This window comes from Myxocyprinus asiaticus, chromosome 50, assembly GCF_019703515.2.
Source record: "Myxocyprinus asiaticus isolate MX2 ecotype Aquarium Trade chromosome 50, UBuf_Myxa_2, whole genome shotgun sequence".
Lineage (NCBI taxonomy): Eukaryota > Metazoa > Chordata > Actinopteri > Cypriniformes > Catostomidae > Myxocyprinus > Myxocyprinus asiaticus.
The window spans coordinates 12631342-12645604 of record NC_059393.1 but is presented as its reverse complement, the minus strand read 5'-3'; the positions used below and the strand labels follow the sequence as shown (position 1 = coordinate 12645604).

Here is a 14263-nt window from a genome sequence, read left to right as displayed (position 1 = left end):
TGTGACTAAAACCTCACATTTGCCATTGCGGGAAAATGCACTCTGTCCATGACAACATTTTTATGCTTCATTTAATTAACCTCTGACTGGCTCCTAAATAGCAACTGGAAAAGTGTTTTTCGCATTCAGTACACACACTTATACATACAAAAAGCACCCGTCAACCCCCACCTACAGGATACTATTAATCGTAGCCATCTATGATCTTCAGGCTCAGTTCTTTTAGCCTCTCTGGGTTCGCACACAACATGGGTGGGGCTAGCTGCTAGCGTGGGGCAGTGCCTGGGGCGATACACTCCCCTCAGGTGAGAGTTTTATTATGGATGATGTTTTTGCCAAATTATTTACACCAAATCCCACCCCCCCAAACCTCTGCCATGGCAAAACAACCTCCGCCTCACAAACCCTATCAACATAAACATAAACTTTGCAAGGCTGAGGGATCTGGGTGGGAGTTTCATGAATGCTCTGCACTGGTCTTTGGTGTAGGTAAGATGTGAAGAACCTTCTCAAGATGAGGTGGGGGAACTGGCGTAGCCACCCAACTCTGTGTTTTCTCGTAGTTCAGGGACATGGCAAACAGAAAAGCTAAGATTCAAAGCACACACGCCTTATACACATCAAATTCTGTCTCTTATCCGTATCCACTCGACAGAGGAATTGCGACTGATATGATGATGTTGATATGGATGGTGGGCATCAATATTCCAGAATGTTCTTGAGGGGCCAAACAGATGCCCAGTGCTAGTCTTTCATTATGGAGACCTGCATATTTTGTAAATTGGTTGCAAGAGCTACCTTAACCTCAGAGGTTTGATCAGTTTATGATTGATGCATTGAAAGTTATTGACAGTTGTAAAAGCAAAACAGGATGCACTCACCACATATATCTATAAAAATACTCTAGGAGCAAATGACCTCCCGATATTCTTAACTCCAATGGGGCAAAATTCTACATTTGTGTGCTCTTCTTTTCAGTGAATCTGTGACCTTGATTGTATACATTTGCAATTTCTAGCAGAAATTATGTGTCTTGGTAACAGTGAAGTGCTGTTTATATACCATGTAATGATTTAACCAACATAGTCTCATGACAACTCGTAATAATTTGAACGAGATGGCGAAATCGTAAGATATCATATGATTTGGCTCCTTTGAAAAGGTGTGACTTTTATTCCCATAGAGACCAACCAATCAACAAACAGAATTTCAAATTGATACAACAATTCAGGCATACATTTTTAGCTAGCCTCCTATCCAACACTTTTTTTTAAGAAAGGAAACATTGGTTTAGCACATTTTGTTATTCCACGTTTATCCAGCACAACTGACTGATGTATGCCAAAAACTTGAAATATGCTTCCCTCGTCTTGTACCAAACCCAGATGTTTTCTTTCTTCCATGGTACACAAAATGTTTTTTCTATTCAAATCATGCTTATGTTGAGGGTTTGGGTTAGATGTCAGACATTATGGTTAGGTTCAGGTTTGACTTAGGGGTTAAACCTTGGAAAAATCACAATATCATACGTTGGTAAAAATTTTTCTCCTCTATGGGAGTAGTGGGGACTTCTTACGGTTTCGCCATCTTGTACTTTTAATACAACTTGTCATGAGACCAGGTTGGATTTAACAGATACAGCATGACAAAAATCCATGAAGAAAACCATCATAACATGCTACTGTTGCCTATTAAATACCCATGGCAACTAACGAGATCTGTTTCAAGATATTGCACTTTAATATTGATTTAAAGGAACAGTTCTCACTAATTGCAGCATCATTTGACGTCATTGGCTCTTGCGCATTTTACGACTGATCCAAACCTGGTGCAACAAATCATGACATGCCATGTTTATATTTGTACACAAATGCAAATAAGATTTTAGAGCCATGATTGAGGGGACATTTTTTAGAGAATAGCTAACTAAAATAGCAAACAAGTCATATCCCTCGAAACTACTTTTTTTGCATTCCACAGAAAAAGTCATATGGACAGCAAGTCGTACATGTTTGAAATGACATGAGGGTCTTAATATTTTCAGTCATAATTTCTAGGTGAACTACTCCTTTAACAAACAGCCACATTTGGGATGGACTGAGAATAGTTATAGATATTTGGGTTGGATTTGGGTTTGGCTAAGGCTGCAGTTTAACGCTGACCTTAAAACAGTTTTGGTGTCTCCTACAATGTGTCTCCTAACAGTTGGTTTTGAAGATACGAGACTGGTCCGACATAGTCAGGCAAGACAGGGCATCCGAGTGAAACCGTGGCATTAATAATGATGGTCTTATCATACAGGGGAAGTGAATAGCATCTCCTGGCTTATCCCAAGGTCCCTCAAGAACCTTGGGAGCAAGCAAGTGAGATTTGGACAATGCACAGAGGCCATTGCCCACTTCTCTCCTACCCACCATCCCTCTCTATAAACTCACCCAAGCTGAACAGCACCAGGAACTTGAGGCAGACAAATTCCCTCTGGTCCAGCTGGAGGGAACGCAGTTTGCTCACCAGCTCCTGCGCGTGACTCAGGAGGTTGTTGAGTGTTGCCCCGGCTTGGGAGGCAATTAGGGCATAATCCACCTGAAGAAAAAGGGTTGAGAGTACACACACAAATTATATTAACACCAGAAACATGGCACATCTATAAAGATTCCAAACAATCCCTGGTACGTACAGTGGCATTCAGAAGTCAAGAGTCCACTTGTGAAAATGCTTCCATTTTGCTACTTCCATATAGCTTTATATTATATTGTCAGCATAAGTTTAATTGAAAAATGTAGATGAATTTAAGAATGTCTTAGTATTTGGTCTGTTGCCCTTTTGCTTTATTGAGATCATGCACTCTGGCATGGACTCCACAAGTTTGTGCAATACCTAGCAAGTAAAATTTTTGGAATTATTAATTGAAAAAACAATATTGATCAACCACAGTCTATTTGAATATTGAGGGGGATGTGCCCCTCGCAATCTCAATGGTGGTTATGGCCTTATAAACTTACACACATATCCAAACATGATGAAATGGACATGTAGGTAACAATATTCAACCTTTAAATTATATATACAGTATATAAAAAACTAACACAATTTTTACATTTACTTCATTCATTTGAATAATTTCTTTACTTTTTGGATCTTTTATGGATTTGGCCATTCATTTCATCATGCATGGATTATAAATAGGAACACTAATGATTCTTGAATTTATTTTTGAGAACATGTCAGACTGATGTGGTTCACTCCGATTTGTTTGGAGCCGGAACTCACAGTGCATATTTAATAAAAAAAGCATTAACGTTAGGGATTTTTTTTTTTTCAGCCTTCGATGTTCATTGAAAATTCTATTTCTTGAATCACAGTCATTTTAATTTAAAATTTCAGCCAAACTTCAGCCAGATTGCACTTGGCAGAATTGTTCTATCTGCAGTAAGCAAGTAACCAGCTCTGGCAGCTCTACGCTTCGTATTACTCTCTCTCTTTCCCCAGCATAGCTGAGCTGCTCTCCTCACAGCAGGGACAGTGCGCCAGGGTAAGGTCTGAATGATAATCAGCATCAAACTGAACATGGAAGAGCTGCACGTTTTTCCATCCCTGGTGCCCAGACTCTCGGACCCCAGCGCCCTGCACCAGACTAGGGAGGAGGAGGGGTGGAGAGAGGCGCGAATGAGAGGAGGCCCCCGGAGGTCCCCCAGGCTATCGGGCCGAACCCCGCGCAGGACCCCCGTGGCCCACTCCTCCCCTTTCAGGTGCACTTAATATCTGCAGCAGCAGCAAATTTGTCTTGGAGGCAAGTCCTTAGCTGCCACTCACTGTAAGCAGGCCATATAAAAATTTTATATTTATTGACAATTCATTACCATAATTGACTACGCCAGGGTTTCTGGTAGAAGGCAGACGATGGGCCTCCTAAGCGTAAGGAGAGCTCCCTCTGAGCTGGATTTGCAATTAAAAACATGGGCGGATTAGAATTTATTTATTGTGTAAATATGATGAGTGGAATTTTAAAAGTCCTAGCTGAGAATTGCGCAATTCGTGATTCTCTGCAAAGATGATATGAACCTGCTGAATTTGTAAATTAACTGGGATTTAACAAACTGCCCATGTACCCCAAGAAGTAGCAACCTGTTCTTAGTGCTATGGGCTCGCATACTTACACTTTTTCTTTACTGCAATTTTAAGTATAAACATTTAAATATTAAAATATGAATATAAATTATTATTTCTAATATAAAATTATCATACTATTATTCTTATAAAAATAAATGATTATAATAATATCATAAAATAATTCAAATGTAAAATAATTTACAATAAATAAAATAAGTATAAAAAGAAAAATACATGAATAATAATAAAAAATGGGCTATTGAAAATTCAGGGCAAAAAAACATAAAACATTAAAACATTTGGTAAAAAAAAATTATCTGCATGAGTACATCTAATTTTTGCATAGTGAGATAGACCTTACTGAATAACTTTAAGCAAACAGTCTGTAGTAATATTTTCTAATTCATTCATACAACATTGCGAAGATCAGTGAATGCTTGATCTTGACAAAAGACTAAGCACTGTATAAATTAGATTATGATTATGCTGATTCCTATTCTTGAAGGTCTGGGACCTTCAGTGTGAGAGAGACAGATAGACATAGTGAAAGAAACCGTGTTTAAAGGAGTGGGAGGGGAAAATGTGGGTCTGTGACATATTGGAAAGCCGCCCATGCAGTTTCATGTGTCGCAGTGCTTTGCTGCCATACCAACTCAAAGCGAGAAACAATGACACATGTCCTTAAACAAGACAAGAGACGAGGCGAGCAGTTCAGTTGACTGTCATCGACAGCCTTTAAACCATACAGGTTTGGAACACATGAGGGTAAATAAATAATGACAATTTTCTTTTTGGGTGAACTATCTCTTTAAAGTACTTTAACAGAAAACACCAACTTATCTATTTGATTTGATCTACTATTAGCCACTGCATATTTTAACTTGGAGGCAATCTAAAGTTAGATTCCTCTGAATGATAATATTCTTTTAATAACTGTGGAAATAAATACAGAGCATTTATTTGTTGGGCATATAACTATGGGTGTGTTATTTGGTCAGGCTGTCAGTGGTTTGCTCTGGAATAATAGGGCGTAATGAACTGTGCAATCTTTGCCTTCTCTCTCCCCAAAGGCTTTTTTTCAGCACCAGCTGTTCATTAGGCAAAATATGCAAACACGGTCTGGCCCTCCTCCACCCCACCCCCAACCCTCAGCCAGACCTCACTAATCAAACATAGATAGTGTGTTATGCAAAGCAGTCACAATCCAATCTGCGGTAATCAAAGATAGTGATTCAACGGCACAGTAAACCCTCAAAGATCTCCAGATGTGACGCCTAATGTACCTGCATAGAGTGGAATTTTAAAGCTACCATGTTACTTTTTCATAGCGCACAATATTAATGGAGTTTTCAGTTATGTATCAACTTTACCTCAGCTGTTTCTCCTTAATTTACTTTGAAGAAATAACAATGGAAACATGCATGTTGACATGCAGTAAAAGTGTAGAGTTCTAAAATGAATATGGATAGCAAAGTGCAGATAATTTAGTTTTGGGAGAATTTGATGAGAAGTGTGTGACTTTGCATTTCAATCTTAAAATTGGTGAGATTGGAGATTTTAGTATCTTGACAAATCTGAGCATACTGTAGTTTGAGACCTTGTTCAGATCTCCTCTGAAACTCTATAGGACACTTGGGTGATTGCTTGTGTATTTTACTCAAGAGAAACATCTTAGAGATATGGAGCCCCTTAGAGGACAGTGAGGGAATTTATTTTTAAATAGTTTTGCATCCGTAACAATAGTTTGCGTTCCCTTGCAATAGCTTTATCCATCCCTTATGAAAATTAACCTTTGTTTTAGTACAGTAACTATTTCAGAGAAGAAGGAAAAAAATAGAAAATGTTGCAAGCTGTATTCAAACTCACATTGCTCATGTGGGCACCAAGGCTTAATAAATCAGATCATGTGTGCAAACCACTAGGCCACATCTTGTGCCATGATCCATTGTGCAACAGGCATTTCCACTGTGCAACAGGCATTTTTTTAGATGACCTCGTCCATATCTCAGTCATATTTATCATAGAGTGTGTTTACATGCACACCAATACGCTGATAACTGCCAAATATCAGCTTATTTGACAAAAAATTTGACAACGCAAGAAAACGTCCTGGTTACTTTCGTAACCTCCCTTACCTGATGGAGGGAACGAGCCATTGTGTCGATGTTGTGACACTAGGGGTCGCCCTTGGGAGCCCCAAACACCTATGATCTTTGAGAAAAGGCCATTGGGAATTGGCGAGTGGAATTTGCATGCCACTCCCCCGCACATATGGGTATAAAAGGAGCTGGCTCGCAACCACTCATTCAGGTTTTGTGCTGAGGAGCCGAGACAGGGTCCCGGCCATTTCAGCAGGAAGTTCAATGCTGTGGCAGGAGGGATACAACGTCTCGTTCCCTCCATCAGGGAATGGAGGTTACGAAAGTAACCAGGACGTTCCCTATCTGTCACTCACTCAACGTTGTGTCGATGTAGTGACACTAGGGGTCCCTATACGAAATGCCACAACTAGCTGAACTGTGTTACGTGGACTGGCGGTGCGAGACGGGCAAACCATTGCGTGCTTCGTAGCCAGCGCACCTGGCCATCACGTAACCTCCCCCAACACTCCTACGAGCGTCGTACAGTCCCCCGCACCTCGGGGACAAATCGACTGCCCAAAATGGGGACAGGCCGCCCCAGTCGTGGCCTCTTCTCTTCTTTTTTCTCCCCAAAAAAGAGTGGAAATCGTTCAGCTGGGGGCCATAAGTGGCCGCATCGGGGGGGGGGGGTCCTTTCCCAAGGGGAAGACACCGTGGAGACCACACCCTGCCCGAAGGGGAGGCAACTGTGTGGAAATACATCACATGGTCTTACCGAGTCTTGTTGGCAGTGTTTTATGTGGTGAAGTCCCCATGGTAGGTCGTACCCATAGGGGATGGAGTTCTACAAACATGGCGACCAGTGGCAGAGGGGGACTCTGCCCAAGGAAGATGCAGGTTTACCAATGGGGAAACCGTCTCGCGGAAGATACATCACACGGGGTTACAAACAGGCAACCAGCACATGTGGAGCACCTACCCCAGTACAGGGTCTATTAGCACACGTACTGGGCCGGCATTGAATTTCTCCGCGAACTCGCCTGCCACAGGGCTAAGGAGGAAGGACATCCAGGGTCCACAAACCTGTGAACACAGCAGGGGGGTAAAAGCCGCACATCTCCCCCTCCAGGAGGGGAAAGGCACTGTACACAAGTGGTACACCTGGCCAGTTTTCCCGCAAACTTACCTGTTCGTACCTGACAACACACGGGACAAAACCGGCTCAAGCCGGAGATTGCAGAACCTCGTGAAAGTATTGGGTGTTGCCCAGCCTGCTGCTCTACAGATGTCTGTTAAAGAGGCGCCATTGGTCAGGGCCCAGGAGGCCACCACACTCCTGGTAGTGCTCGTAGCCCCATGGTGGGCAGCACACCCTGGGCGTGATATGCCAAAGCGATGGTGTCAACGACCCAGTGGGCGACACTTTGTTTGGAGACAGCGCTCCCTTTCCGCTGTCCTCCAAAGCAGACAAAGAGCTGCTCAGAGCACCTAAAGCTCTGCGTGCGATCCAAATAGAAGCGCAAAGCACGCACCGGATACAGCAATGACAAGGCTGGGTCTGCCTCCTCCTGGGGCAGTGCTTGCAGGTTCACCACCTGATCCTGGTCGGGGTCTCAGGACCATGTGAGAATATTCTGGACCGATCTCTAGGCACGTGTCGCTGACAGAGAACGCCTGCAGGTCCCCTACCCTCTTGATGGACATGAGCGCAGTCAGGAGGGCAGTCTTCAAAGAGACCGCCTTTAGCTCAACTGACTCCAGGGGCTCAAACGGGGCTCCCTGCAGGCCCCGCAGGCCCATGGAGAGATCCCATGAGGGAATGAGGTGCGGTCTGGGAGGATTTAGCCTCCTCGCAACTCTAAGGAACCTGATGATCAGGTTGTGCTTCTCGAGAGACTTATCGTCAACTGCATCGCGGTGCGCCGCTATAGCCGCTGTCGAGGTTGAGGGGGATAGCCCCCCTCCAGCCTTTCCTGCAAGAAGAAAAAGCACTGACCTGACTGCACATCTCTGGGGGTCTTCGCGTCGGGAAGAACACCACTTAGCGAACAGACACCACTTCAAGGCATACAGGTGCCTCGTAGAGGGAGCCCTAGCCTGAGTGATCATGTCTACCACCACGGGTTGTAGGCCACTTAGGTCTTCCGCATCCCGTCCAAGGGCCAGACATGGAGATTCCAGAGGTCTGGTCGTGGGTGCTAGATGGTGCCCTGTCCCTGAGAAAGGAGATCCCTCCTCAGGGGAATTCACCAGGGAGGGGCTGTTGCGAGGAGTGTGAGGTCCGAGAACCAAGTCTGGGTGGGCCAGTAGGGTGGTATTAGGATGACCTGCTCCTCGTCCTCCCTGACCTTGCACAGGGTCTGTGCAAGTAGGCTCACTGGGGGGAACGCATACTTGCATAACCCCCGGGGCCAGCTGTGTGCCAGCACATCTGTGCTGAGAGGAGCCTCAGTCAGGGTGTACCAGAGCGGACAGTGGGAGGATTCCCGGGAAGCGAACAGGTCTACCTGTGCTTGAGATTGGCCGCAACCCACTGCCTTTCTTTGGTACGATGAAGTAGGGGCTGTAGAACCCCTTCTTCATCTCGGCTGGAGGGACAGGCTCTATCACATCCTTCTGCAGAAGGATCGTTATCTCCGCACGCAGGACAGCGGCATTCTCACCCTTCACTGAGGATGCCACTGAACCCGACTGAATCACATAGCTGAGTCAGATGGTCCTTGTCAGCCATCGTGACGGGTTGGGGAGCACAAGCCACGCCTCCAAGCTCCGGGCGAGGGGAACCAAGATGAAAATCGCGTCAGACGTACCGGCGGGTGGGGCCTCGCGGTGGGGCGGAGCTGGAGGCACCACGTTGAGTGGGCTCGAACCCCGAGCTCATGGCCGTGCTGAGTCTGGGGACATCGAAGCCCTTACCTGGTTCCAGGTACCCACTATAGGACCTGTCAGCATCAGAGGAGGAGGGGAACCATCCTCCTAATCCGTCACAACCGCCCAGGCGTTGGTGTGTTTGTGCCGCAGCTGGGCGCGGCAGGGGGCAGGGGGCCCGCCTCCACAGCGCCGTGCCTGCCATAAATGTGTGGTGTCCGGCAATCGTGATGACGACGGCCGTAAACACTGGGTGTGACCCAGGGAATGAGGAAACCGCTCTTTTTCTAAAAATGTGGGTACCGCAGCCCCTCGGGCATGCAGCGAAACAAAAGGAAAAGGCAACAAAAGATTCTCCCCCTGGCCCTCCACCGGGGGATGGAGTGGTCTGCTTACCAGCTCCAGGCCTGTAGCAGGTCTCCACATCCCTGGGTCGCCCGTCTCAGGGGCGCTTTGAAGCCTTCCTCAGGTTCTTGGCAGCGGGCCGTGAGACGGGGGTGTCTGCTTCCTGCGGGGGGCTCTACGCCGGGCCGCTGGCCCAGAATGTGGCGGAGTCAGTGCCATTGCCACAGGGGGATGCCCCTGGCGACGAGCAGATGGAGTGTGGGATCTTGATCCGTGCCGGGCAGGATATGCTGGATGGCCTCCATCTGCTTCTTAACTGCCGAGAACTGCTGCGCAAAGTCCTTGACAGTGTTGCCGAATAGGCCAACCTGGGAGACGGGGGCGTCAAGGAACCATACCTTGTCAGCCTCCCTCATCTTGACCAAGTTGAGCCATAGGTGGCGCTCCTGGACCACCAAGGTGGACATCACCTGCCCGAGAGTCCGCGCCATGACCTTTGTCGCCCAGAGGGCGAGATCAGTTGCCGAGCGCAGCTCCTGCATCAATCCCAGGTCAGAATTACCCTCGTGCAGTTCTCTCAGCACCTTGGCCTGGTGCACTTGCAGGAGAGCCATGGCGTTCAGAGCGGAGGCGGCCTGTCCAGCGGCACCATAAGCCTTAGTCGCCAGTGACGACATAAACCCACAGGCCCTGGACAGGAGTCTCGGGCGTTTCCACCAGGTGGCGACACTTTGCGGGCACAGGTGCACCGCAACCGCCTTGTCCACCTGGGGAATTGCCGAGTACACCCTGGCAGCCCCACCATCGAGGGTAGTGAGAACGGATGAGCTCAGAGATTGGGTCCGGGCAGTGAAAGGTGCCTGCCACGACTTTGTGAGCTCCTCATGCACCTCCGGGAAGAAAGCGACTGGGGCGGAGCACGGCCGTGAGCGGCGCTCCGAGCCCAGGAACGAATCATCAAGATGCAAGGGTTCAGGGTGGGGTGGAGGGTTCCACTTTAGCCCTCCACTCGCAGCCGCATGGGCAAGCATAGCCGCCAGCTCCGCATCGGCCTGCCAGTCGAATCCTCGGCGTCAGACTGAACCAGCCCGCTTTCCGATGCTGCTATCGAGGCTCATCCACTTCACGAGCCCCGAATGAGACCGTGAACTCACCCTGAGACAAGCCGGCGGTCTCATCCCAGAACTCGACCGGGGCTAACGAGCGTGCTGGGGAAAGGGAGGTCCGTTGGGGGTTACCCGGCGGAGCGGCTCCCATTGGGGTCCCCAAATTGCCCCCAGTGCTAACAGATGCGGCCTCATACCTGTAGGTAGAAGGACAGAGGCGGGTAGCCGCTGAGGTGGCTTTCCCTCTGATGAAGGAAAGCTGCGACCACAATATTGCCATGGTCATGTTCCCGCAGTGAGAACACAACCCGTCCATGAACGCTGTCTCCGTGTGGGCAGCGTCCAAGCATGTGAGACAGAGATCGTGGCCGTCGGAAGCGGAGAGGTAACGACCGCAACCAGGAATTAAACACAGATGGAAAGGCATCTTTAAAAAGACGCTCTCCGTCAGTGCCACTCTTTTAGTAGGGAAAATATACTCTTTTATTGCAAGAATATATACTCTTTTAGACTGTTGAAGCGCCCAAGGGCGTTCTCTGCACTCCACCGGTGCACGAGGGGGAGAAACCACTGTAATGCGCCGTAAATCCAGCAGCTTTTTAGAGGTGAATGGAATGGCAGAGGGATTCTGCTCGCTGAACACAACCGCTCGGCTCTGAAGAAAAAATCTGAATAAGTGGTTGCGAACCAGCTCCTTTTATACCCATATATCCGGGGGAGTGGCATGCAAATTCCACTCGTCAATTCCCATTGGCCTTTTCTCAAAGATCAGAGGTGTTTGGGGCTCCCAAGGGCGACCCCTAGTGTCACTACATCGACACAACGTCAAGTGAGTGACAGATAGGGAACTGCCTTTACATGAGACTTGAAATCATTTGATTATTTATTGCTTTTGACTTCAAAATATATGACATCATGTTTCAAACATTGTATTAACCGGGAAGAATGCCGGTTAGGTTGTTTGCATGCAATGTGAAATCTGTAATGGGCAAAAATCTACCTGTGTCGATTGTTTTATTGTTTAAATTTCTCATGACCTTACCCCAAAAAAAGGAATGATATTTAAGGCATTTACATGACTACAAACATTGTCAGCTTATTACGCATAATCGGTTAAAGAACATGCATGTAAACACGCTAATATTTATGATTTAACACCCATAATGTACTTCTGTTCAAACTGTTTGAAAAGTGTTGAATCAGTCCCTATGTTTGAGCTGTCACTACTGTTGGAGATCACTTTGTTGTGAACAGGAGAGGGTGGACGGAAAACACATAATTAAAAATTAAACTCATGTCTTACTGACAGGTGGACAGAAGCATATTTATTTATGAGCAGTTTACAAATTTTCTGGGAGTGTGCATGTGTTGTAGCTGAAGACAGAATTAAAGGTCCTCGTGTACGGAGAGATTCAACAGAGCCTGAGGCGTCCATCCAGTGCTGGTCCTCCGAGACGAAAGAGGTAAATCATACATATCTTCTGCTTTCCCTGCCTGTCTGTCTTTCTCTGTGTCTCTCTCCCTTCTCTTATCCCATCTTCACCACGATGACTCGTGCATGCTTAACCAACCATTTTATTTATTCGTTCACCACACACTTGATAAGAGGTGCACAATTGATTATTCTGGCCACATTAGTTTATACCTAAGCATAATCTATTTTTAATGGAGTGGTCGGGGCAGTCAATGGCACTTTAAAGGATGTTGATCCACATTGGCAAAAAAGCCTGATGAGATCTATGGGGAGGGCCTGACATAGCCAGACAGATTACAGGAGGGGAGTTGTTGTGGCCACTCACCTGTTGCCCCGTGACTAGGAGGATGGAGCCCTCTTTGGCATGCATCACCTGCCGGAAAACATGGTCCAGGGTGAGGAGTTCACTCCAACAGTTCTGGAGAAGCTTCATTTGGTCATCAACCTGCGAAGAGGCCAACAAATGCAGAGTTGGATGGATGAACAAAACACTATATATATATATATATATATATATATATATATATATATATATATATATATATATATATAGATAGATTAGATAGATGCCCTGCAGTTCCATTTCAGACCCTTAGGGTTTCGCAAACCCCTGGTAGGTGGACTTTAGATAAGTTACAAAGTTGCTAAGTAGCTGGACAAGTTTAAAACCTCCAACCACAAACAAGTGGACAGTCATTGTACCACAAAAATTTATTTAGATTTGTCCCTCCTATTAAAAAAACAAAACAAAAAAAGAAGCAAAAAAACAGTGAGGCACTAACAATAAAGTGAATGTGGCCAATCCATAAATGTAAAAATACTCACTGATTCAAAAGTATAGCCACAAGACATAAATAATTTGCATGTTATCATGATTTTAGTGTGATAAAATCCATAACTAACATTTTCTGTGTAAAGTTATATGCAATTTTTCAACTTTGTCACCATGACAACACGACGCTGCAAATTCTAAAACCCTAAAATGACAGTAAAAGCAATTATTTAAACAATATTACATCCAAAATAATAAAAAACATTTACAGAAGAATTAATGTAAGAGCTTTTATAAAATTATAAGCTTCGCATTTTTACCTTTAAACCCTCCAAAAACCGGCCCCATTCACTTCCATTTTAAGTGCCTCACGATTTTTGCTTTTTTAAAGAAAAAATTGTCAAGTTGAACTTGAATTGAACATTGAGTATTCCATGATTAAGACAAAAAGTGACCCTATGTACTTTCATATTACAAGTTTCTTGTCTTAATGTGAACAACTTTCATCAAAATGTAATAGCTCTTTGCTAAAACGACTTTTCGGTTTATTAGCTGACGCCACCAACCTGTTATATACAGTATAGACCACTTTTCACAAACAAATCAATTCCTGATGAATAAATCCCTCCCTACATTTTTTTCCCCCCACATTGAATATTGTGTTTTACTTGGAAATATGTCAAATTACGGAAGTAAAATGGGTTGTGATTATTGTCACAAAAGTTGTTCAGTCAGATATTTCTTTCATTTATCACTGGGTTATTTCAAGCCTCGCCACTGATAAGTCTTGACGAATGTAACTCATACAACCAGAACAAAACCTATATTGGTCTCTAGGTCACAAGAGGTTATTCTCATGTGAACTTTGCCAAACCCCAACACATGTCTCCATTTTTCACTGTTACTAATTAATCTGTTTGTCTAGTGATATGGCTTCATTTATCCACTATGATTAAGTAGCATGTTTAGCGTAGGGACTACACCAGCATTTGCGGCTGAGAGCACGGACGTTGATGTGCTTTCAGCTGGTAGGTGAACTGCTCTAACAACGCATTCATTGTCACTCTCTTGGGTTCTCATGGCTCTCTCTGTCAATTATTAAACCGAGACGCAAGACTACGTGAAAAGAGCTCTTTGAGTTAAATGCCACAAAGAATGAGGAAAAGTGAAGAAATGTAGTCCCGGACCTGTGAAATGTTTCAATGTGGACAGTTAAAAAAAAAAAGCAATTTTGACTGTCAAATCAACCGTGTGAAAAGTTTACACAAGGTTTATGAAAAGGATTATGATGAAAGAAAAATAAGGTAGAAAAATAAAGATCTTTGAAGAAACTCCTGTGACAGAGTGAGGGGGTTAAGGACGTGAAAATAAGACTTGCGGTTTCTCAAGGCAGCGATAACGTGAACAAAACGCCTCGTGTTACCTTGGGAGGCTCCATCGATATCTTTTTCTGATTGTTTTGGCTGTTCGCAACTGTAGTTTGTGCTTCTTTCAGTCATAACAAACA

The 14263-nt window shown here is 45.2% G+C and overlaps 1 protein-coding gene across 2 annotated transcripts in view; it reads right to left on the bottom strand.

Annotated features, from left to right (window-relative positions):
* LOC127439292 (nuclear receptor subfamily 5 group A member 2-like) overlaps window positions 1-14263 on the bottom strand; it is a 90306-nt gene that overhangs the window by 26496 nt on the left and 49547 nt on the right. For both annotated transcript variants that reach the window (XM_051695532.1, XM_051695533.1), the window contains exons 5-6: window positions 12310-12429; window positions 2436-2583 (exon numbers count right to left, since the gene is read on the bottom strand). In XM_051695532.1, coding sequence (XP_051551492.1) covers window positions 2436-2583; window positions 12310-12429 — 268 coding nt within the window. The remainder of the gene's footprint in view (window positions 1-2435; window positions 2584-12309; window positions 12430-14263) is intronic.